Source organism: Homarus americanus, unplaced genomic scaffold (genome assembly GCF_018991925.1).
Source record: "Homarus americanus isolate GMGI-L3 unplaced genomic scaffold, GMGI_Hamer_2.0 scaffold51859, whole genome shotgun sequence".
In the NCBI taxonomy this organism is placed as follows: Eukaryota; Metazoa; Arthropoda; class Malacostraca; order Decapoda; family Nephropidae; genus Homarus; species Homarus americanus.
In genome coordinates, this window is record NW_024711292.1 from 16,215,702 (window position 1) to 16,240,173 (window position 24,472).

At 41.8% G+C, this 24,472-nt stretch overlaps 1 protein-coding gene across 1 annotated transcript in view; it reads right to left on the bottom strand.

Moving 5' to 3' along the window:
- Positions 1–24,472, bottom strand: part of LOC121853365 (thioredoxin domain-containing protein 6-like) — a 464,042-nt gene that overhangs the window by 196,311 nt on the left and 243,259 nt on the right. The window contains exon 7 of the mRNA XM_042347463.1: positions 4,368–4,516. Coding sequence (XP_042203397.1) covers positions 4,368–4,516 — 149 coding nt within the window. The remainder of the gene's footprint in view (positions 1–4,367; positions 4,517–24,472) is intronic.

Sequence of the window (24,472 nt, forward strand, 5' to 3'; positions counted from 1 at the left end):
TCAACAACAACAACAGGGATGGCATATGAGTTGCTGGGAGGATGGTTAGCAGTCCTGTTGAACTGGCAGGTAGACAAAATAGAAAACTCACAGCCAAACTGTAAGAAAACCCATGGACAATGAGACATTAGTAAAATATACTAGGTCATTTTAGCGCGTGCACACACATTATATACAGACCTATTGGTCCTTGCGAGGCTGTTTGGTTATGCTATGCTAACTAGTTTGCTAGGGTGTAAAATATATATATATATTTATATATATATATATATATATATATATATATATATATATATATATATATATATATATATATATATATATATATATATATATATATATATATATATATATATATATATATTTATTTATTTATTATAACATATATTTAACTCTTCTCAACAAATGCAAGGATGAATTATACGACTTAACCTTTGAGCAACTGTGTCCACACTGATACGGCAGGCCTCCCTGCACACGACGTCAGGTCGGTCATTCCTATGTCCTTTGGTTCCTCATTTCGTAACTCCAGTGTGTGGTGCTTTCCCTCACGTCCAATGGTTAAACGAGATTATTTACGGTTTGCAATAAAATGCAATATTAAAGTATATTAATATAGATTTTCCTCCATGTATTGGTACTATGACTAGTTACCAAGATACAGAAGACGATGAACATGACATGATATTGATAGTGAAGCCTGGAAGGGTTCATATCATAACTTGTGTGTTCGTGCGTATGTTGCCCCGTGAGAGTTGCCGTGGGCCTCCATGTGCCCAGGTGGGATGGTCAAAGGATTACACTATAAGTGTGTCAAATGAGGAGTGACTGATCCACATGTAATTTAAGGTTTTTAAAATATGTAGTTAAATTAAACACGATTTTTCATATAGTTACGCGAATGATGGGAAATAAAAGATACAGATGGGGTGTGGTGGAAGCACATTAACGTTGTGTGGATTCACTGGGTGGTTTGGAAGTGTTTATTTCCATTCATACTTTAGTAACTACAACCTATGGTAATTTTTCTTCATGTTCATATATAATGAAGATAATGCAGAGTATAAAATGCCATATACAATACTTATACATAATATCATCTATACAGCTGTACTATGACTGTGTGTGTTCGTGCGTGTGTTGCCTCGTGATAGTTTGATGGGCCCCTGTCCAGAAGGGACGCTGTACTAGCCTCCAACACCGACCCAGGTGGGCTACAGAATATGGTTTCCGAGTGTACCTGTGCAGGAGCTGGAGGTGGCGGCGAGGATTGCCGAGGGCCTGACAGGGCAGGTGGTGGTGGTAGCGACGGAGAGGGACGGTGAGGGTTCAGGTGAGCAAGAGGTGGTGGTGTTGGTACTGGTGAGAGACAGCTGGTTCCCTGGTGGGCAGGTGGTGGTGGTGACGGGGAGGAAAGGTGAGGGCTCAGGTGAGCAAGAGGTGGTGGTGCTGGTGAAGGACAGCTGGGGTCCAGGTGGGCAGGAGGTGATGGTGACTGTGTGGCAGGGCCGGCAACGACCTTGTTCCAAGAAGGGTAGGGAGAGGGAGGGAGGGGAGAAAGGATGGGTGGTAGGAGTGATAGGGGGATGGCAGAGGAGAGGAGATCAATGGGAAATCCTTGGTGGATGGAAGAGGCGGCAGTGGATAGGAGTGAGGTTTGGTTGACAGGGGCTTCGTCAGAGACGAGGGCGGTGGTACAAGGTAAGTTTTCCCCGTGCGAGTGCCAGGACGTTGTGGGCAGTTGGCATTCCAGGCGTGGTGACTGCCATGGCAATTGACACACCATGGAATATCTGGGATTTTGTTCTGAATTTTCGATTTGCATTCCACTGTGTCGTGAGAACCTGCAGAGAAACCGCAGGCGACCATCCTCGTGCATTCCCAGGTGCGGTGTTTCCACGGTTGGCAACGACCAAAGATTTTCGGGGTTCCGATAAATCGGTCGAGGGAGGGGGCCCACCCACCAGCCGATGAGCTCGTTGGATGGACGTTTGGAGACCGGGTTGATGCGGCGTTCCATGTCCAGTAGTTGTGGGAGAAGAGGGCGAAGATCGTCGATAGGGATCTCCCAGGGTACGTGGCGAACCATTACCTTGGTACGACGAGTTTCTGGGGTGATGGTGGTGAACTTCAGCATCACCTCCTCCTGGGGAGCAGGAAAGCCCACTTGAGTGAGTAGGCGTACTGTCTCGTCCATTCTCGTGGTGACTATTACGGCTGTAGGACCGCTGTGGAGGCGAAGTGTTGAGTCCTGAAGTGGAGAGCAGTGACGGAAGAACCAGGTCGTCCGTGTGCTCAGAGGCAAGTCCCGAGGAAAGCCGAGACGACGAAGGCGCGACGGGGCAGGGGAACGAAGGGAATCCCCAATGTCCATCGTTAGCGGAGGGTCAGTCATTGAGCCACATGTAAGCTCACTTGGGAAACCGCGACGGCAGAAGGAGGCCACCCTCTACAGCCCCAGACGGGGTGAGAGAGGGAGCCGTAGCCCCTGCTGGAGACCCTGATTTCTGAGGTTTCTGCTTCTTAGACCTGTCTTCAAGATGAAAGTCGTCAGCATCACTGTCACCTACTGCGGCCGTCTCCAACGAATGGGAGCGTTTAAAGGCGGGCATAGGGCACGTTGGCAACACTGCAGTCAGGTAGAGTGGTAAAGACGTCACTGCTACGTCACACTTTACATTGCACATGCGCAAACTTGAAAAACTTCGACCAGAGGGACCGGGTGGAAGGACCAGATGCTTTTATTCTCCCAAAATGACAAAGTCCAAAAGTAAGAAAAAAAAATGCCACTGTGCTGATAACTGGGTCTTACTATAGTTGTCTGCACAGACTGGGAATAGTAGACTCGCTGAATTCGCCAGAAATACGACTTTTAAGGAGCAGTCTCTTACAGCCTTTGTTGACGCCTACGGCATGCATGCTCGTTGTCCAACAGTAATCTTTATGCCTTTCACTTAGATCTCCATTCCTTAATAAGAGCTATGAATTGTGAATTAACTAAAGTCAGGAACCAGGTAATATGCAATAAGCTGACCTTAAACCTAGAAAAAACCCAATACACAATCTTTCACAGAAGGAAAAACTTACCTTTACTTTCAGATTTGGACCCCCTGTTCCTTGGTAATACAGACCTCAAACGTGAACAAAATACTAATTCCTCGGAGTTATTGTTGATGATAAACTAAACTGGAGAAACTACATGCAAGCCAATTTAACAAACAGTCACTCACTCTTCCAGCAATAAAAAAAATCTATTATGACCTTGTCTACCAACACTTGATACACTGTCACACACTATGGGGGGGCTTCCAGCTCCACTAAAACATAAACCTTGGTCACGGCCCAGAAGAGAGTCGTGCAGACAATAACCTACTTGAAAAACTAATCTCACTAACGAACAATTTGCTAAGTTGAAAATGTTAAAATTCGAGGATATTAACACTTACTGCTGTGCTCTATTTGTTTATAAATCTGTTAATCACTTGATTGAGAATAATTATTTCCAGTTCTGGAATAACCAGAGGTATAACTTAGGACCTGCTAATACCACCCCCCTCCTTGTTTTGTCAGTCTCAGAAATCCATAAATATTATAGTGTGATAGTGTGGAACAACTTATCCCCACCCATCCGAGCAAATATTACGCTCCCTTCTTTTAATCATCTCTTAAATAATATCAGTTGTATTAATACCTTTATTGTACCATCAAAACCATTATAACATGCATTGTCAAGTAGATGGTAATTACCATTGTAATAATTATATACAGTATTTGCCGTCAAGACATGGTCCTGACTGTGTCTGTCCCCTGTGTCACCTTAATACAACCCATGTTTTATTGCTTCCCACATTAATCGGAATTCTGTATAATTATCAACTCCATTGTAAAATATGTATATACTTATAATACAAATATAAAAAAATAAAATAAAATAAATAAACATGTGAAAATCGTGGTAACTTTATCATATATATTTACTAATATAATGTTACTTGTACTATTCTAGATTATACTAAATGTTATATAATAGTTCCTTGAGAAAAATATACAGGATATATCAGGTGTCACTAAGAGAGCTCAGGCTCTGAATTGGCTCAGACACTTTGTGTCTGTATTTTTCTGGCTAAATAAACATTTAAATATCAACATCAATATCTACATTGGTGGGAGAGAGAGAAAACAGAGAGTTTAAAGTGTTCGGAGGGAAAGCTCGCTTCCTTATTACAGACTGTTTTAGAAGGAAAGAGGCAACCCAGATCTAGACAACTGAGACTCCAAACTAAATAGAACTTGATCTGGACGGTGTGTTACGCGATCCACTGTCGGTACAAATGGTTAAAAAAAAAAGTTTTGTAGTACATGCTTACTTGAGCAGTAACATATAGAGTGGACCGTGACTGAGCTGCTCCTCCCAGTGCTGCACGTCATCTTGGGTGTCACAATCAACTCCTTCGGCTGTCTTTTCCTCTGCACCTTCACTCTCATTCACTGTCTCCTCTTCCGCTGTCTCTGCCGTCTAAGAGAAGAAAAATAATCCTTGAATGGCAATAGCATTAATGCTTGGCTGTGGTAGACAGGTGTCAGGTGTCGCTAGATATGTACAGTATATAAAAAATGCAATCTGGTAATATTGCAGAATATTTAAGAGGATCAAATGTTTTTAAAATTATGTTATTACCTCAAAAATGCATGTTAAAAAAAGAAACGAAGAGCGTGGATTGAGAGCAATAAGCCCTCTTTCTCTGTATCGAGAGGCATAATAGTGTAACTCGTGAGACCACCATTCACACCAGAAGAAGGTGCCTGCGTAGGCGTCTAGCTCGATCCTCTAAGTTATTGACATTCTGGGTCAAGAATTACTGGAAAAGGGTTCAATGAACTCTAATTTGAACCGGTTGCAATTAATTGTTAGCACATCTATACCGACCTTGGGGAAAGGAAAAATTGCGTGAAGCAAATCCCACGATACATTTCGAACTTCTCTGACCATAATAATGAGCCATTTTTTCTATCGACCTTAATTTTCTTTACACCATGGAATGGATATCCGTCCTTCCCCAGCCATAAACGGGATTTCAAGAGCTCAATCCTTTCTTTATGGTTAGTACAGGATTTTTTTTATTCCATCTGCTGACTCAATCCAGTAGAATAGAAGATGAATGAGGAAAAAGATTTCTCTCCTCAACTAGAGAACTCTATCGAGGAAAAACCTCAATAAAGTAAACTTCCTCTTTACCAAAACCCTAAAATTGTTGTTTTGCCTCAAGCTAGACCTCGTGGAAGATTTCGGACGAACATCTCAAATCCAAAAGTCCAGTGAGATGCGCCTAACTATTATAGGCTTAACTATTAAAGCTTTTGGCCCAACTAATACAGGTTCTCGGCTTACCTATTGTAGTTTCTCGGCCTAACTATGGTTCTCAGCCTACCTATTGTAGATTCTCGGCCTACCTAATGTAGATTCTCGGCCTAACTATTAAAGGTTCTCGACCTAACTATTGTAGGTTCTTGGCCTAACTATTATAAGTTCTCGGCCTAACTATAATAGATTCTCGGCCTACCTATTATAGGTTCTCGGCCTAACTATTACAGGTTCTCGGCCTAACTTTTACATGTTTAGCCCTGACTTCCATTTATACACTTCGATCAAATCGCCGGGATTAGTCTTGTCATTCTCCTCTGAATTCTCCCATGGATTCTACAGTATATTCATTCTGTAGCACGGTGACCAGAACTGAACTGCGTAATCCAAGTGAGGTCTCACAAGCGCAAGATACAGTTTTAGGATAACATCGCTAGTCTTGCAACTAACACTCCTTTGTATGAACCCAAGTACTTTGTTAGCCTTGTTTCTAGCAAATACACATTGTTGACTTGGTTTAAGATTCCTACTTATCATTACTCCTAAATTTTTCTCACAGTTGGATTTCTCTATAACAACGTTGTTCATCTGATATCTGGCATCTCTGTTTACATCTCCTAGACAAAGAACTTTACATTTGTTCGCGTTAAATTTCATCTGCCATTTTTCAGACCATTCGAAAAATTTGTTTAGACCTCGTCAAATTTAATTACATGCCCTATTTTAGTGTCATCAGCAAATTTACTTATGATGCTGTCTAGGCCTATATCTATGTCATTCATGTTTACGATAAATGGTAATGGTCTAAGTACTGAGCCTTGGGGTACTCCAATGCCACGATCCTCCACTTTTCGTATTAGTCTTTCGTGGGGACTCTGTCGAAGACTTTACTAAAGTCGATGTATACCACATCATAATCGTGCCCCTCGTCCACTGATTCGAAAACAGCTGAAAAGAAAGTTAATAGATTAGTCAGATATGAACGCCCACTTGTGAAGCCATGTTGAGAATGATTGTGCTTCTCCGGGTTATTCCGAATTGAGTTTGAAATTATTGCTTCCAGCAATTTGCCTTCAATTAATGTTAAACTGATTGAACGGTAGTTAGAGGATAGTGATCTATCTCCTTTCTAGAAAATCGGTATCACATTCGCTATCCTCCAGGATTCTGGTTCTCGGCGTTCCTATTATATATTCTCGGGCTAACTATTACAGGTTGTCGACCTAACTATTACAGGTTCTCGGCTTAACTATTACAGGTTCTCGACCTAACTAATACAAGTTTTTGACTTGTCAATTATAGGTTCTCGACCTAACTATTATAGGTTCTCAAACTAACTATTATAAGTTCTCGGCCTACCTATTATAGATTCTCGGCCTAACTATTACAGGTTCTCGACCTAACTATTACAGGTTCTCGGTCTAGCTATTACAGGTTCTCGACCTAACTATGACAGGTTCTCGACCTAACTATTTCAGGATCTCAGCCTAACTATAACAGATTCTCGGCCTAGTTATTATAGGGTCCCGACCTAACTATTATAGATTCTCGGCCTAACTATGATAGGTTCTCGGCCTAACTATTATAGGTTCTAGGCCTAACTATAATAGATTCTCGGCCTAACTATTATAGGTTCTCGGCCTAACTATAATAGATTCTCGGCCAAACTTTTAACAACCAACCTCAGAGACTGTTAAGGTCAGCGTTTAAAAGCCGGTTGCATGCGGCATTGTTACTCAACACCTCACACCAACCGGACGTATTTAGCAGAGCTATTTAACATAGCCTCCGTCCTCGTCTTAACACTCATAGCTAGAGTGATTAAGTTACAGTGATATACACTTGGAACTGTATATGAGATAGTTCCTCAATAAATAGATAACAGACAATTGGGTTTCGCTACTAAAACCCTATATAATATACATGTTCCAGCCTCATTAACCCAGACGGAATCAGCGGTTAAAGGACCCAAAACACCTAACTATTATCGATTAATTATCAGTCTAATTACTAAAGATACCCAGTCTAACTATTAAAGGTTCTCGTCCTACCTATGATAAATTTTTCGCCTAACTATAATAGATTCTCGGCCTATCTATAAGAGGTTCTCGGCCTAACTATTATAAGTTCTCTGCATAACTATAATAGATTCTCGGCCTAATTATAATGGGTTCTCGGCCTAATTATTATAGGTTCTCGGCCTAATTATACTAGGTTCACAGCCTAACTATTATAAGTTCTCGGTCTAACTATAATAGGTACTCGGTATAACTATAATAGGTTCTCGGCCTAACTATTATAGGTTCTCGGCCTAACTATTATAGGTTCTCGGCCTAACTATAATAGATTCTCGGCCTTAACTATTAAGAACATAAGAACATAAGAAAATAAGGAGTCTGCAATAGGCCGGTTGGCCTGTGCATGGCAGCTCCTGTCGAGAGTTACTACCACTCTCTATCATCCATGAATTTATCTAGCCTCCTTTTAAAACTTCCCAGCGTTCCAACACTTACTACAAAGTTGCTAAGCTTGTTCCACTCGTCCACCACCCTATTTGTGAACCAGTTCCTTCCTATCTCGCTCCTAATCCTAAACTTATCCAACTTAAATCCGTTGCTACGAGTCCTATCCTGCTCGGATATTGTAAGAACTTTATCTATATCTCCTTTATTGATTCCTTTCACCCACTTAAATACTTCTATCATATCTCCCCGCACTCTTCGCCTTTCTAGGGAATGCAAGTTTAGTTTCTTTAACCAATCTTGATATGGAAGGTTTCTAAGTCCCGGAATCATTTTCGTCATTCTTCGCTGCACCGACTCCAGTGAATTGATATCCATTCTATAATAGGGGCACCAGAACTGAACCACATAATCGAGGTGCGACCTGACTAGTGCAAGATATAGTTGCAATAAGACCTCTGTACTCTTATTACTTACACTTCTAGATATAAAACCTAATACTCTGTTTGCCCTATTTTGAACATTAACGCACTGTTTTCTAGGCCGTAGGTCCGGGCTTACAAGTACCCCTAAGTCACTTTCGCAAGTCGACTTCTCTAGATTAATGTTGTTAAGGCTGTATACATTGACTTTATTTGTTCTTCCAATATTAAATACGCTGCACTTGCTGGTGTTGAATTTCATTTGCCATTTTTCTGACCACTCCTGCAGTTTATTCAAATCCTCCTGTAGTGCATTTGCATCCTGCCCTGAATTATTCTGCCGCCCTATTTTGGTGTCATCCGGAAACTTGCTTATGTCACTGCTGATCCCAGTATCTACATCGTTTATTTAGATTATGAACAAGAGTGGGCCCAGTACTGACCCCTGGGGAACCCACTAGTTACACAGCCCCACTCAGATTTAACACCATCTGCGCTGACCCTCTGCGTTCTATTGGTGAGCCATGATTTTATCCAATATAAAACTTTCCCCTCAATACCATGAGCCTTAACTTTTCTCAAAAGCCTCTGATGCGGTACTCTGTCAAATGCTTTGCTAAAGTCTAAGTAAATAACATCGTAATTTTCGTCATTATCTGCTACCTCGAAGACTTTCCTAAAAAACGTCAGCAGATTTGTTAGACATGAATTTCCCTTTGTAAACCCATGTTGACAGTCGTAGATTAATTTGCTTTTCTCTAAATGCGATTGGATGCTATTTGCTATAATTGATTCAAGAAATTTCCCCACTACTGACGTCAAACTGATCGGCCGGTAATTTGACGCTCATGCTATGTCTCCCTTTTTGAATATGGGTACTACATTTGCCTGTTTCCACAAGTCTGGCACAACTCCCGTGTCTAACGATTTTGTAAATAAATTTACGAGGGGTCTGCTAATCTGTTCCCTACACTCTTTCAAGACTCGAGGGAAAATTTCATCAGGCCCTGGGGATTTTGTCTTCTTTAATTTATTTATCCTCTTAAGAACATCCTCTTTTCTGATAGTGATATTCTTTAATTTCTCTTTTTCCTTTCCCCTAAATATCAGTTCCACCTCTGGAATTTCCTCATAAATTTCTTCTGTGAAAATTGATAAAAAGTAGCTTTTCAATGCTTTGCTTATTTCTACACTGTCACCGATCACTTCCCCCCTCCTGACTTTAAGGGCCCAACTTTGTCCTTGACCTTTGTTCTATAAACCTGGAAAAAACCCTTGGGATTCACCTTGGATTCTCTTGCTATCCTGATTTCGTAGTCTCTCTTTGCTTTACCTAAATTTTTCTTAACATTCCTAGATAGATCATTATATCTATTTCTGAGCTGCTCCTCTCCTCCCTTTAATTTCTTATAAATTCCTTTCTTTAGTCCTATGTCATGTTTAAGTTTTCTGGTCATCCACCTAGGCTCATTCTCATTTGACTTAATTTTTCTGTATGGTATATTTTGTTCTTGTGCTTTACGTAATAAACTAGTGAATATATTATAGTCATGATCAATTGTTGTGTAACACGTGACCTCACCCGTTCCTACCGGGGACTGACCTCACTGTTCCTAGGTGACGTCACCCAGATACATTCTTAACCCCTCATAATCCGCCAATCGAAAAGTTGGGACTCTAACCATATTGTCATTGTTTTTCGTTTCCCAATTTAGGGGGAACCTGATTCCTCTGTGATCACTGTTACCTAGTTCTTCCCCTACTGTGATATCTCTGATAATATTTTCTTTATTTGTTAATACTAGGTCTAATGTATTGTCACCTCCAGTAGGTTCTATAATTAATTGTTTCAAAAATTTTTCCTGTACTGCATCTAGGAAGTCTTCAGATTTATAGTCACCTACAATGTTGTTCCAGTCAATATTTCTTGTCCCAGTCAATATTTCTGAAGTTGAAATTCCCCATAATGCACAGGTTGTTATATTTTGCTACCCTTCCCTAATTTCTACCCATACAGACTCGGTTCCTATTTCACCCTTTACTGAATTATTAATACAACATTTTAATGTGTCCCTGACGAAGAGTGCGACCCCTCCCCTCTTCCTACCTTCCTTGTCATTTTGAAAAAGTTGTGCCCTTCTATGTGGTACTCTGATAAAAGAATTTTGCTCGCCACATTCAACCAAGTTTCGGTGATTGCTATGTCGTCTACATTCTCGGTACATACAACCGCTCTCAGCAAGTCTATTTTATTTCTAACGCTGCTACTGTTTCTATAGTATACATTTAAACCTACCCTTCCCTGGTCCTGTTTTGCCCCTTGTTGTGTGTAACCAATTTTACTTCCCAGGGCCTGCATGTCTTTTGACTCCCACTTACCCCGGCACAGCCAGACATGAGGGATGGAGAAGTCACAACATATAGTCGTGGGGGGAAAGGTTGAAAAAGAAGTTTAATGAGTTAAACAGAGGGGGACGACACCCCTTGTTTTACATATTACAGAGTTTGTTGGCTAACTATGCTAACCTAGGATTTAGGATGAGGTTGCACAATGGTTATTTTAGTAGACAATGACTAGATTGATTTTACAATTACAAGTTTATTAAAATCTTATATTGTGTTACGTTATGGACTCACTAGATTGTGACTTGTTAAATGTGAATTTATCTCATCTAAGTTTTAATCTAAGGTGGATCACTGTGGCGGACATAGATGGGTCGCGGGTTGGGTTGTTGTAGTTCGGGCAGACTCCGGGGCCACCAGGCGAGGGGTTGCCCTCCGTTGATGTCTTCCCCGCGAAGGAGGTCTGGGCTGTGAGGGTCGTCCAGGAGCTTGTCCCAAACCTTCTTCCCTAGGCGATGGAACCTGACGTTGAGGGCCTCTGTTTTATTTCTTAGGTGGATGGTTTCCACTGTCTCCTGGTAGGGTGGCGCTTCGCCACTGGCTGATCTCAAACACTTGTTTTGGAAGCTCTGTACGTGTTGTAGTCTAGTCTTCTCGAGTGTGACGAGTGGTGTATGTGGGCACTCCAACACAGGCCTCACCATCGCCTTATACAGGTGAACTTGTATCTTCTCACGCATCAGTTTAAAAGGTTTTAATTTGGCTGCGGCGACTTTGGCTTTATTTAGTCTGTCCTTCACGTGGGAAATGATGCCCGCCCGAGAGATGATGAGGCCGAGCAACCTGCCTTGTATAGAGTACTCAATCTCTTCGTCGTCGATCATCAATGGAGCCAGCTTGAATTTTGCTATGGATATGACCTCGAATTTCGTTTTGTTTGTTTTTATTTTCCATTTATTTTCATACTCCGAGATCTCCTCTATTGCCCGAGGAGTGAGTTGCGCCATCCTTGCTGTGGATCTTCCTGGGCAGGTGACGATCTGTGTTACATCGTCGGCATACATGACGTACTCGCTGCCGACGATTGGGGGTGTCAGGTCAGCCATGTACAGTGTGTAAAGGGTTGGTGAGAGACAAGAGCCCTGAGCCACGCCGCTCGATAGTGAGAATTCTTCTCCAAAATGTTCTTGAATCTTGATTTGGGCTCTGCGGTCCGTAATGAAGTTGCACAGCGGGAGCGTCAGATTTTCGGGTAGCCCCAGTTGTATGATCTTATAAGGCAGCCCTGCATGGCAAACTTTATCAAACGCCTTGCTGACGTCCCTCAGCACTATGTTGCACTGCAGGCGGCCAGTCATGGCATTGGCGATGTGCTCGTAAGCCTGAGCTATGGCGGTGGATGTGCCTCGGTACTGGCGGAAGCCGAACTGGCGGGGATTATGCACGTCTTCGTCCTCCAGATACATCCGCAATCACTTGTTTACTATTTTTTCGAAGATTTTGGCAGGTACCTCTAGCAGCGATATTGGTCGAAAGTTTTCGACTTTGTTTGGAGGCTTCCCTGCTTTTCGTATGAGGAGAATAACGGCGATTTTGAACATCCTAGGGAAGTATCCAGAGGTGAGGCAGGCGTTGCATATATGAGCAAGCCTCTCTATCATGTTGTCGGGGAGTTGAGCCAGGATGTTCTTGTTAATGTGACTTTGACCAGGTGAATGTTTTTAAGCTCTTTTTTGACGGCTGACACATCTGCAGGAACTATGCACCCCGTCAGGTAGCTTCCGTCCACCAGTCTAGTGAAATCAGTCCGTGGGAGCGGCTGGAGCAGGTGCTGATGGTCCTGCAACTGACCTAAAATGTCCTCCTCAAACTCCCTGTCGAAGCCCTCGTTCTCCTGTTCACTAATGGTAAAGATCTTCCGTAAATATCGCCGATGTAGTTGTTCTTGGTTTTCCTCCTCGAATATTTTCACGTTGTTTTGGTCGAGCAGGTAAGGGACCGTGCTAGAGGTGGAACCCATCAGTCGCTTGATCCCTTTCCAGAATGCAGCAGAATCGCGGTAATTGTTGGCTCCCTCCCACACCAAGGCGGCCCACTTTTGTTCATGTAGACGTTAGCTCTCGTGCTGGATGTCCGTCTGTAGCTCTCGGTATCGGTCTCTCAGCTCTTGCGTCCACCCGCGGATACTGGCTAGCTGTCTCAGGTGATCGTACTGGACACTGAGCTGCCTCAGCTGGTGACTAGTGTGAGGATGGGGAATGGTCCTGTGAGTGGTGATCGGGATGTTGTTGTCCATCTCCGTCTTCACATCCGTGTACCATTGTTCGACCGCGTCGTCAATGTCATTGGGGCTGGCTTCTTCCAGGTTTCTCCCCTGCTTGAGACTGAGAGACTCCTTGAAGGAGTCCCAGTCTGCCCGTTTGAGGTTTGACCTGATGTTGGCGGGGATCATAAGGGGATTGGATAACAGCATCCCGATGACTGGCAGGTGATCGCTGGTACTGATGGGTCCGGCGGTAACGTGTCTGTTCAGGACGTTCACGTTGTTAGAGAGGATTATGTCGGGTGTTGTGGCACTGGCACGTCTGATCAATGTCGGGAAATCCGGCTTGAGGTGTTGCAGTTTTCCCCTTCTGATGTTGTCATACAGCGCCACACCGACGTTGTTCTCATTACAGTGTCCGAATATGGCGTGGCGCGCATTTAAGTCCCCTATGATGTATGTTGGTTTTCTGTGGCGTAGCAACTGGTTTAGGTCTTGTTCGGGTAAGTAAGGACGTCTGGGAGGTAGGTACATTGTGCATATGATAACAGGTCCCCTAGTTGTCTCCACCTGCACTCCTAGAACTGAATCCTCGAAGTCTGGCAACACTCTGTGACTCAGCCATGACCTGATGGCCACAGCGACACCATCGTTCAGTTAACCCGTCATGTTCCTCTGGTATACAGTGTAGCCAAAAATTTTGAGCTTACTTTCGTCCTTTATGTCAGTGCTGTTTAACAGAATGATGTTTGGGTCTAATTGATAGTATAAGTTAGACAGATTCGTTACGTCTATTAAGGGACCAGTGTACGACATTATGTTGGACAATTTTCATCCTGCTAACAAATGTCATTTCGGAGACTGTAGCTTGGGGCGTCGCTTGACGTGTTTTTTCGGCTTCTGCCATTTCTAGGGGGACGGGACTTCTTAGCAGAAACTTCGGACATCTGCTTGTCAGGAAATGGAAGGTCCTCGAACTTCTCGTCACCCGTATACAGGAAGGTGTTCAGGTCCTGGGCCTGCGTGTCGAAGTAATCAACTGACGCTGCAGCTCGAGGGTCTTGTTCCTCTGTGCAGTGAGTCGCCATTATCTGGTCGCAACCATTGACTGTGGTTGCAGTCCGATGGTCACTGTCGTCGCTGGGAGTGCATGTATTGGGGTCACGGACATTTATGGTGTCGTTGGAGCTGTGAAACCAGGGGGACTGACTGGCCACGTCGGGGCTACGGTTATACTAACTTTTGACTAAGTCAGGGAGGTCATGGTCTATTTCTGGCGTGGGTTGAGGTCGTCGATAAGTCGTTGAGTGGGTTACTGCCCTCAGGATTTCTTCTGAAGGGACTTTGTCGCTTATTTCAACAAGTGCAATGTTGTTACTGGTTAGTGTCTCGTTGAGGTGTTTCGAGAATGAACCTGGATGAACCATGTTCATGTGATGGGCATGCAGGTAAGACAAGTATATAGTGGTGGCTTTGGACTCGTCCAGCTGTGGAGAGGAGACGCTCCTGATGCTCTCCGCCACTGCGTCCCTCATGGCGCCCAGTGACTCAGTAACTGCCTGTTTTATTGAGTCCTTGATGGTTCTTATCTCTGACTGCAGGACTTTCATGGTCTCGCTGACATTGTTGAGCTTTTGGGAGTGTGCTTGAGTTTCTTTCAGAGCGTCTTTTAGGGTTTGGCTGTAAGCCATGATCGTCGACTGAGTGGTCCTTTCTATGGTGTTAGAAATTTCCCTGGTTTCTTTTTGTTTGGTTATTTCGGTCAGTTTCTTATCTGTTTCTTGAGTTACCTGTTTCCTGACCAGGCAGGTGACAGAGAAGGTCCTGTGGCCACCCTCGCAGACGACACACTTTTTTATGGTACTACGGCAGTCTTTGTAGAAGTGCTGATCAGATGAACTATCAGAGCATATGACCCCTTGCAGGGGGCAGTTCTTAGTCACGTGGTCATTGTATTTATAGCACTTCATACATTGTTGGATGGGCGTATACTTTTCATATTCTATTTGGTGTGATGAGATGGAAGTGCCATATACATAGAGCCCCTTCTCCTTCATTCTTTTTGCATCCGTTGTGTCTGCAAAGAGAACCTTGATTATATTATGGTCATACATAGGATACACCTCCACAACCTTGACATTGTTTTGCTTTTCTATTTCATCTCTTATTTCTTCTGCGTTATTTTCCACTACATCTTTGTCCAACTTCTTACATACAAGGGTGAGCTTGGCGCCGTATTCCCGTGGGACAATGACCTCGCAACCGTTAGTTTTCATTTTTTCCATGGCACTAGACTTAAGTAGTTTATCAGCATTTTCATCTGTTTCTGTGAGGATGATGTAACCATCTCTCAGATCCACAAGTCTATTTATTCTCATCCTTAGGTCACTCAAAAGCTTTTTTTAGTTCTATCCGAGACCCCTGGGTCGGGGTTCCGGTGATCTTCACTCTCACTTTGGCCATGGTTAGTAACATACATGAAAATCCTATATAATCTGTCCACCTCAGTTAAACCCCATGGATGCCGCTCCTTCTTTCCGCTTGCTGGGCGAGTAAAGACAGGTCTTGGGGTAGGGTGAACAGACAATCCCCTAACGGGGGCCTAGCCAAGCCCTAACACCTAAAAGTGACAGGTTATGAAGCACTGCCGAATCCCTAACAGAAAATGTTGCCACCCTTACTGTTTCGACTCAGCAGCCCTCTGAGGGCTCCCCTTGTGGCTCTGCCAGCAGGTTTCGCATCGTTACCAAACAGCAGGGACTCTACGCGAAAGGATAGGATAGGGAAGAAGTGGAGTGTACAGGAATATTAATATCCATGTACAACTACAAGATAAAGCAGCCAGAGCGAACCAACGTGAAAAACAAGGCCAACATTAGTAACGGTCAGCAATTTGAACTGAGCAGAGAGCGACGCGTAGGTTGGGTGCACTCTATACCCCGACCTCTCTCTACTGGCGAAACCCCTCCTTTGGAGTGACAATTTCACGCTGCAGGGATGCAGACAACGTCTTTACCCCCGCACGAGACAAGTGTACTCCGTCACGACTGTAGAGGTAGTCGTTGCCATAGAATGGTTGCCAGTTATCAATGAATGCCCAACCATTGTTTGCAGAATGTTTTTTCCAGTCGGCAATTTATAGCAATTGCCCTGGACAGCCATTCACGACCAACCCCTCTTCTAGGCAAGACACCACATACTAGCGGGATCCCTCCCCTATCTCTAATCTTCCCCAGCGCCTCCCTATACCTCACTCCTAACCTTTCCTATGTCGTTTTCTCCCACACTAAGACACACGACTGGATTGGTACCCTCCCCTGACAAAACCCTATCTATCCTCTCAGCTACATGCCCTATCCCAGCCCCAGGAAAACACACCCTAGTCCTACATTTCCTATCTCTTGCACAAAAAGTCCTATCTAAAAACCTCACCTGGCTGTCCCCAACTACCATGACTTTACCACTGGGCAAGGTTTGAACGACTGCCCTTTTCTCTCCTGGCACCACACCGTCCAGCCTCTTCTCTTCCTCGTCCTTCCTCTTCTCTTCCCCGCCAGCTCCCTCCAACACATTGGTAGGGTTTACTGCACTTCACACCCTGGTCAGCTTTCCTGAGTCTGACCGTAGTCCCCTTGGAAACAACCACTCTCCAGGCCTGCTCCTCCTTCGCAGGTGTCCTGCTAGGCAGGACCCCTACCTGAAGGAGTTCAGTCCTGAGGGCTTCCTTCTCCCCCTTTAGAGCGTCCATCTCACTCCTCAACTGCTCCAGCTGACTTAACAGAGTGGCCAGGAGGTCGTCTTTCCTCACACTCCGGTCCTCTTCCCCCACAACACAACGATCCAAGGTGGTCATTTCCTTTGGTCACTAACGCGAGCACTTAGGGGCACGTCCTTCTCCAAGCTAGGTCAGGTATTATAGGTTCTCGGCCTCACTGTAATAGATTGTCGGCCTAACTATTATAGGTTCTTGGCCTAACTACAGTATAATAGATTCTCAGCCTAACTACAGTATAATAGATTCTCGGCCTAACTATTATAGCTTCTCGGCCTAACTACTATAGGTTCTCAGGTTAACTATAATAGGTTCTCGGCCTAACTATAATAGATTTTCGGCCTAACTATTATAGGTTCTCGGCCTAACTATTATAGGTTTTCGGCCTAACTATTATAGGTTCTCGGCCTAACTATTAAAGGTTCTCGGCCTAAGTTTTTCAGTACAACAATAATAATAGATTTTTATTTTTATTTTATTATCAATTTATTGTTTCTTAACTTTTACTCTTTCTTTTAATCCTTCTTTCTTTATTCTCCAATTCTCTTTTCTTAATTTATTTCATTCTTGTATACTCGTAAGATGTTGAAGGTGGAGTGACTGAGGAAGGAGGTAGAGAGAGAGAGAGAGATAACGGCTAGTTTGTGGTTAGGCTACAGTAGGCCCTCACACCAGAGAATAATCTTATATCAGGGGAGAATAACTGGGGAATAATGTAGTAACCGGTGATAACTGGGAACAGGAATAACATATGATAGGCTATGTTTTTTTTTTCTAATGGCTCACTGTATTACTGTATACCATCAAGAAACTTATAACGTATCAAACTTTCTCGATAATGGAGGGATGAATTAGGACTCTTATTAACGGTTACTACATTTATTGAATGCTTTCCATTGGGGTTTAACAATTATACTTCGAAACAATAACCTATGTTCCTAGCTAGTTAAAAATGGGTCACACGAATCCCAATACTTTTCGTGAAATGGATAAAACCTGATGGGTACTCACACACACACATATATACCGCCATCGAAGATGACCTACGCACTAATATACGTCACATTGCCAGAACAGACTCTGCTTGAAAACCGGGTGTCTTCCTCGCTGGGGGCATGAACTCAGCCTCCAGCCAATCAGCACAGTTAGGCCCATGATGCCACACTCATAGGCCACTGTAATTGGCTCACGCTTGGCTGGAAACACTCATTACATTGTTACATCGGCCTAATACAGGTTCTCGACGTAACTATTATAGGATCTTCACCAAACAATTATAGATTCTCGATCTAACTATTATAGTTTCTCGACCTAAGTATTATAGGTTCTCAGGCTAACTATTATAGGTACTTGACCTAATTATTCCAGGTTCTCGACCTAACTAGTATAGGTTTTCGACCTAACTTTTATTGGTTCTCCGCCTAACTTTTATAGGTTCTCAGGTTCTCGGCCTCTTTATTATAGGTTCTCGATGTAACTATTACAGGCTCTCAGCATAACTACTACAGGTTCTCGGCTTAACTATTACAGGTTCTCTGCCTAACTTTTACAGGTTCTCTGCCTAACTATTACAGGTTCTCAGCCTAACTTTTACAGGTTTTCAGCCTAACTGTTATAGGTTCTCGACCACACTATTACAGGTTCTTGACCTAACTATTGTAGGCTCTCTATGTAACTATTACAGGTTCTCGGTCTAACTATTAAAGATTCTCGGCCTAACTATTGTCGGTACTAGGCCTAACTATTATAGGTTCTCGGCCTAACTATTACAAGTTCTCGGTCTAATTACTAAAGGTTCTCAGCCTAACTATAATAGATTTTCGACCTAACTATTAAAGGTTCTCAACCTAACTATAATAAATTCTCGACCTAACTATTATAGGTACTAGTCTTAACTATTATAGGTTCTCGGCCTAACTTTTATAGGTTCTTGACCTTACTTTTATATATTCTCGATCTAACTATTATACGTTCTCACCTAACTTTTATAGGTTCTAGGCCTATATATTATAGATTATAGGCTTAACTATTAAAGGTTCTCTGCCTAACTATTAAAGGTTCTCTGCCTAACTTTTAAAGGTTCTCGGCCTAAGTATTACAGGTTCTCGGCTTAACTATTAAAGGTTCTCGGCCTAACTATTACAGATTCTCGGCGTAACTATTATAGGTTTTCGGCCTAAGTATTACAGGTTGTCAGCTTAACTATTACAGTTTCTCGGCTAACTATTACAGGTTCTCGGCCTAAGACTTACAGGTTCTCAACCTAACTATTGCAGGTTCTCGGCATAAGTATTACAGGTTCTGAGGCTAACTATTTCAAGTTCTCTGTATGTTTACCGGAAGAGCTACCCGAAGATCTGGTCATTCCTTCAGCCCTATTCTGTAAGCATTGTATAATTTTGTTTTATGTTTAAAGTGATAATTTTCAGTGCAATATTATTTTCACGTCAAATCATGTGTTAGTAATTTGCGTTTCTTTCTTCAACAGCTCTTCTGTTATTATTAAATTTGCTGGGTGTCATGTATTACTGTCTCGTCTGAGTTTTGTATGTGTGGAAGATAGGAGATCTTCTCTTTCCGATGTAATTTTTTGTAATTAATTTATTAATTCATTTAATAGCTAACTTTTTTTAATATAATTTTCCCGAAGTTATGGCAATATATGACCGTGGAGCAAAAGATTTTCAACACCGTCAACCTAACAGTAAAACTCGGTAGGCGACACTATCGTATTCAAGCCTTAGAAACTGATGATCTTCCACAAAACTTACCGGTCCATTGGTTAACTGAAGTCACAAGGTACCTCAGTCCCAAGATAAAACTGACAGACACTGACGTAACATCTGATCATATATTAGACCAAGGAATAGTCGGTATAAACAATATTTCAAAATAGTAAAGGGTCAAATGAAAGTCCATGGGATAAATATGATTGAGGCAAAAGGAGGTTGTGTAATAGCAGGAAGTCTTCCAAGTAAAATTAATCCCAAAACCGTGCATAAAAATGTAGCAATGGTAGCTAGGATCCAAACTGAGCATCTCCAACCTCCTACAGTGTCGGAGACGATAAAACAACTAAATAAACAAATCGAGAATCTATGGAGCATAAAATCAACAGGAATTCTTGCACACCCTGATGCGCCTGACGATCGTTATGTTAAGAAAAATATCCACAAACAGTGCTGTACGAGGATAAGAAATACTGGGTGAGACTACCAGTCTACCACGGTAATTTTTATCAGATAAATATCAGTTGTGTTTAGCTAGGACCACACAGACATTTAACAAGTTAAAGAAGTAGGCTAAAATATTAAGAGTCATTGACCACTGTTTCAAACAAGCAAGAATATCTAGGCTTCATTGAAAAAGTTTAGGAACAAATGGTAAAAAAAAAGACATTATTTGCAACAGCTGAGTATAGCAAGAGTCTCATACTACACCTTAGCTCACAGTATATGATTGTAGCGCTAGAACTCTAGAAGGAGTATCCTTAAATTAATGATTATCTTTAGTGGAAGAATTAAGTTGCATAATGATAAAGCTTAGGACAAACTCCTGGGCTTACACAGCAGACATTTCAAAGCCCTTCTTAAGAATTGGTCTTCACACAGCGGATCGAGATTTTGCAATATTTTTGTAGACTGATAGTAATGATAAATTTGAGCCCTTAGACACGTACAGATTTAAAGGTGTTATTTTCGGTTCTACCTGTTCACCTTATCTTCAACAAGCTGTGCTACAAGAATGTAGGAAAGGAAGTAATAAGGAAAAAGTAACGGAAAAAAGGTAACAAAAAGAGTCAGGAAAAAAGTAACGGCTAAAAAGTATCAGGAAATAAAGTAACACGAAGTAAAGTATCGGTAAATAGATGGTTTCGTCCAAACTACCTGACTACCTCTGTGCGGACTAACCTAACCTAACCTAACCTAACCTAACCTGACCTGACCTAACCTAACCTAACCTAACCTACCCTACCCAACCGTAAACCAGCCTAACCTAACCGAAAAACCACCTAACCTAACCAAGACTATCATATCATACCCAAACCTAACCTAACCTAACCTAACCTGACCTGACCTAACCTAACCTAACCTGACCTGACCTGACCTAACCTAACCTAACCTTCAGAAGTTTATGAACACCTCCCTCCATTACCTCCAGATGCTGTCAACACCTCCAGAAACTAAAAAACCTCCTCACCACCTTCAGGAATTCATACTTACCGTATTAGAACAAAGTAATAATGTGTATTTTATCAATAAAGTGCTTGTATATATGTTTTTATTCATATTTTATTACATGTATACGCTGTTACTTTTTCCCAGTAAATTGATACTACTATTGATACTTTTTTCCTGATACTTTTTCCTATCAAATTTGTTACCTTTTTCCGATCACCGTGCTACGATACCACCTAGAAACAAAACATAGTGACAATCCATATATGCAGAAAATTGAGAATGCACTTTATGTACAGTACACGAATTACAAGAGATAAAGACAATGACACTACTGTAAGTTACTCGAACTATATCATGTAGCTCAAACAATCATGGAAATTCAAATTCAAAAGCCCTTAATGATTTGATAAGACTTGACTATCCTCATGACCAAAACTTAATCAAGTAAAAATATTAGTATCAATGTGGGATATGACTGTTGACAGAATTAGCATAAACGATGTCAAGTGGACAGACAATCGTACTAAAAGAGAATTGTTAATCAATTATAGCAAAATATGTGATCCTCTAGGAATTGTAGCCCCTATAAACATGTAGTTTAGAACGTTAATGCAGGAGGTGTGGAAACTAAAAGTAGAGTAGGATGAGTACCTACCCAAGGAAATATTGGACAAGTGGGAAACATGTAATTAAACGCCGAGGGCATAACACGGATGATATTCCCTAGAATGACATGTAAAGAAAAAACACAGCCCGAGAGCTTATGGCGCTGTAGCTTATTTAGTAAACAAAATTTAAACCCCTACAAGCCAGAACTAGAGTAGCACCTGTCAAAGACTTTACCACAATTATAATTATCAGCAATGACTAATATTTGGATCTTGACTGTTGATTGTTGGACGGACAATTTTGGTCTCATTTTGCTCAGCATTTGTGGAAACGCTAATAAAAATATATAGTTTTCAACTTCCAAGTTGAAAAGTTTTTGTCGGGGGGAAAGTTATCGACTGAAGAAGGTATCGTCCCAGCCCCTCTGAACTCTCGATCATTCTCCGCACCAGCCACTCAGTGACTTCATGCGTGACAACACGTGACTAAGGTTAGATTAGGTAAGGTTAGTTTAGGTTATGATTTGTTGCTTTTCAATGGAAAACGGTCGTAGTAACTTAAAAGAGTCGGAGTTTTTCTTCGTGATTCTCAACTCGGAAGTTGATTTTATTTTAGCGTTTCCACAAAAGAGACTATCCCCATTCTATTAAGCACCAAATATTAAGCAAAATGATACAATAATTTTCCGTCGAACAAGCAACAGTCAAGGTCCAAATAATTATCTCAGCAATTGTTATTGGTAGTAGAGTACATTTCATGAGCACAAAATTAAACCCAGCAATCTGAGGCGCCTTTTTCTTTAATGCAGTATTGTACACCTGCGATTTTGTATCATAAAATTTTATGTATTTTTTTCTAAATGTATATTTAGTGCGGTTTATACTATAAAATCTTTTAAATGTCTTCTATATATCTTATTGCTATATTAATTTTCCACTAACTTCCCTTTTCAAAAATAATTAAATAAATAATTATAATAAATAATGTGTAAGTTTGTTATATCACCTACACTGTTATATCCCCTCCACTGGGACAACATTATAGGTGACTATGAATCTGAAGACATCCTAGACGCAGTACAGGACAATTTTTTAAAACAACTGATTACAGAACCTACTGGAGGTGACAATATATTAGACCTAGTATTAACAAATAAAGAAAATATTATCAGAGATATAAAATAGGGGAAGAACTAGGGAACAATGATCACAGAGAAATCATGTTTACCCTAAATTGGGAAACGAAATATAATGATAATATGGTCAGAGTCCCAGATTTTTGATCGACGGATTATGAGGGGTTAAGAAGGTACCTAGGTGAGGTCACCTGGGAACGGTCAGGTCAGTCTCCTGTAGGAATGGGTGAGTTCACCAGTGCCACAACAGTTAATGACGACTTTACTAAATTCACGTGTATACAACAAAAAGAACAGGAACAAAATATACCATACAGGAAAATTTGGTCAAATTAGAATGAGCCAAGGTGAATGACCAAAAAACTTAAACATGACATAGGAATAAAGAAAGGAATTTATAAGAAATTAAAGGGAGGGGAGGAGCATCTCAGAGATAGGTATAAGGAACTATCTAGGAATGTTAAGACAAATGTACGGAAGGCAAAGAGGGACTATGAAATCAGGATAGCAAGAGAATCCAAGGAAAGTCCCAAGGGAGTTTTCCAGGTATATAGGAAAAAGGTCAAGTATAAAGTGGGGCCTTTAAAGTCAGAGAGAGGGGAAGTGATCGATGATAGTGAAGAAATAAGCAAAGCATTAAACAGCTACTTCTTATCAGTTTTCACAGAAAAAAAAATCATGAGGAAACGCCAGAGGTGGAACTGACATTTAGGGGAAATGAGGAAGAGAAACTAAAGGAAATAACTTTCAGAAAAGAGGATGTTCTTAAGAAGATAAATAAATTAAAGAAGACAAAATCCACAGGGCCGGATGAAATTTTCACTCGAATTTTGAAAGAGTGTAAGGAGCAGATTAGTGGACCCCTCGTAAGTTTATTTATAAAATTATTAGACACGGGAGTTGTGCCAGAATTGTGGAGACAGGCAAATGTATTACCCATATTCAAAAAGGGAGACAGAGCATAAGTGTCAAATTACTGGCCGATTAGTTTGACGTCAGTAGTGGGGAATTTCTTGAATCAATTATAACAAATAGCATCCGATCACATTTAGAGAAAAACAAATAAATCTACGACTCTCAACGTGGATTTACAAAGGGAAAATCTTGTCTAACAAATCTGCTAACAATTTTTAAGAAAGTCTCTGAGGTAGTAGATAATGACGAAAATTACGACGTTATTTACTTAGACTTTAGCAAAGTATTTGACAGAGTACTGCATCAGAGGCTTCTGAGAAAAGTTATGGCTCTTGGTAGCGAGGGGAAAGTTTTAAATTGGATAAAATCTTGGCTCACCAATAGAACACAGAGGGTCAGCGTAGATGGTTTTACATCTGAGATGGGCTGTGTAACTAGTGGGGTTCCCCAGGCGTTGTAAGAGATCTATTGATACTAGTGTCATGGGTTGCGTTAGGCTTACCCACGCAACCAACTCCAAAGTTTGTTTTACCAGAGATAAGACGCCCGGCGAGGCATAACTGGGACATGTATTTTTCCATTAGTGTATGTTAGCCAGCCTTTAGGGGGGTGGGCAGTGAAACAGTGTTGTACTGTTCATCGCTTCACACCCAAAAACCTCATTTTAAGTAGTATCCCCTGAGCCATGGGTTAGTTAAGACGTCGCCTCCAGCCTCTCCCTCCTGAAGGGGGGGCGGGACACCACACCACACAGAGTCCTCCACCGCACTCCGTCCTGTGAACCGTCGTCGACACGAGACTAAGCGTGTTAACCTAGGTTTGTTATCCCCGTGGAAATATCACGTGTGGATGCCTGGTTGCGACAAGAGCAATCCAGGCTGGCCTATCAAACCTACAGTAAATGGTTAATTAATTCACGCTTACAGAGTTCTCCTGCACGACACCCGTCTACCGTGACCGTGATCGACACGAGACTAAGTGTGTTAACCTAGGTTTGTTATCCCCGTG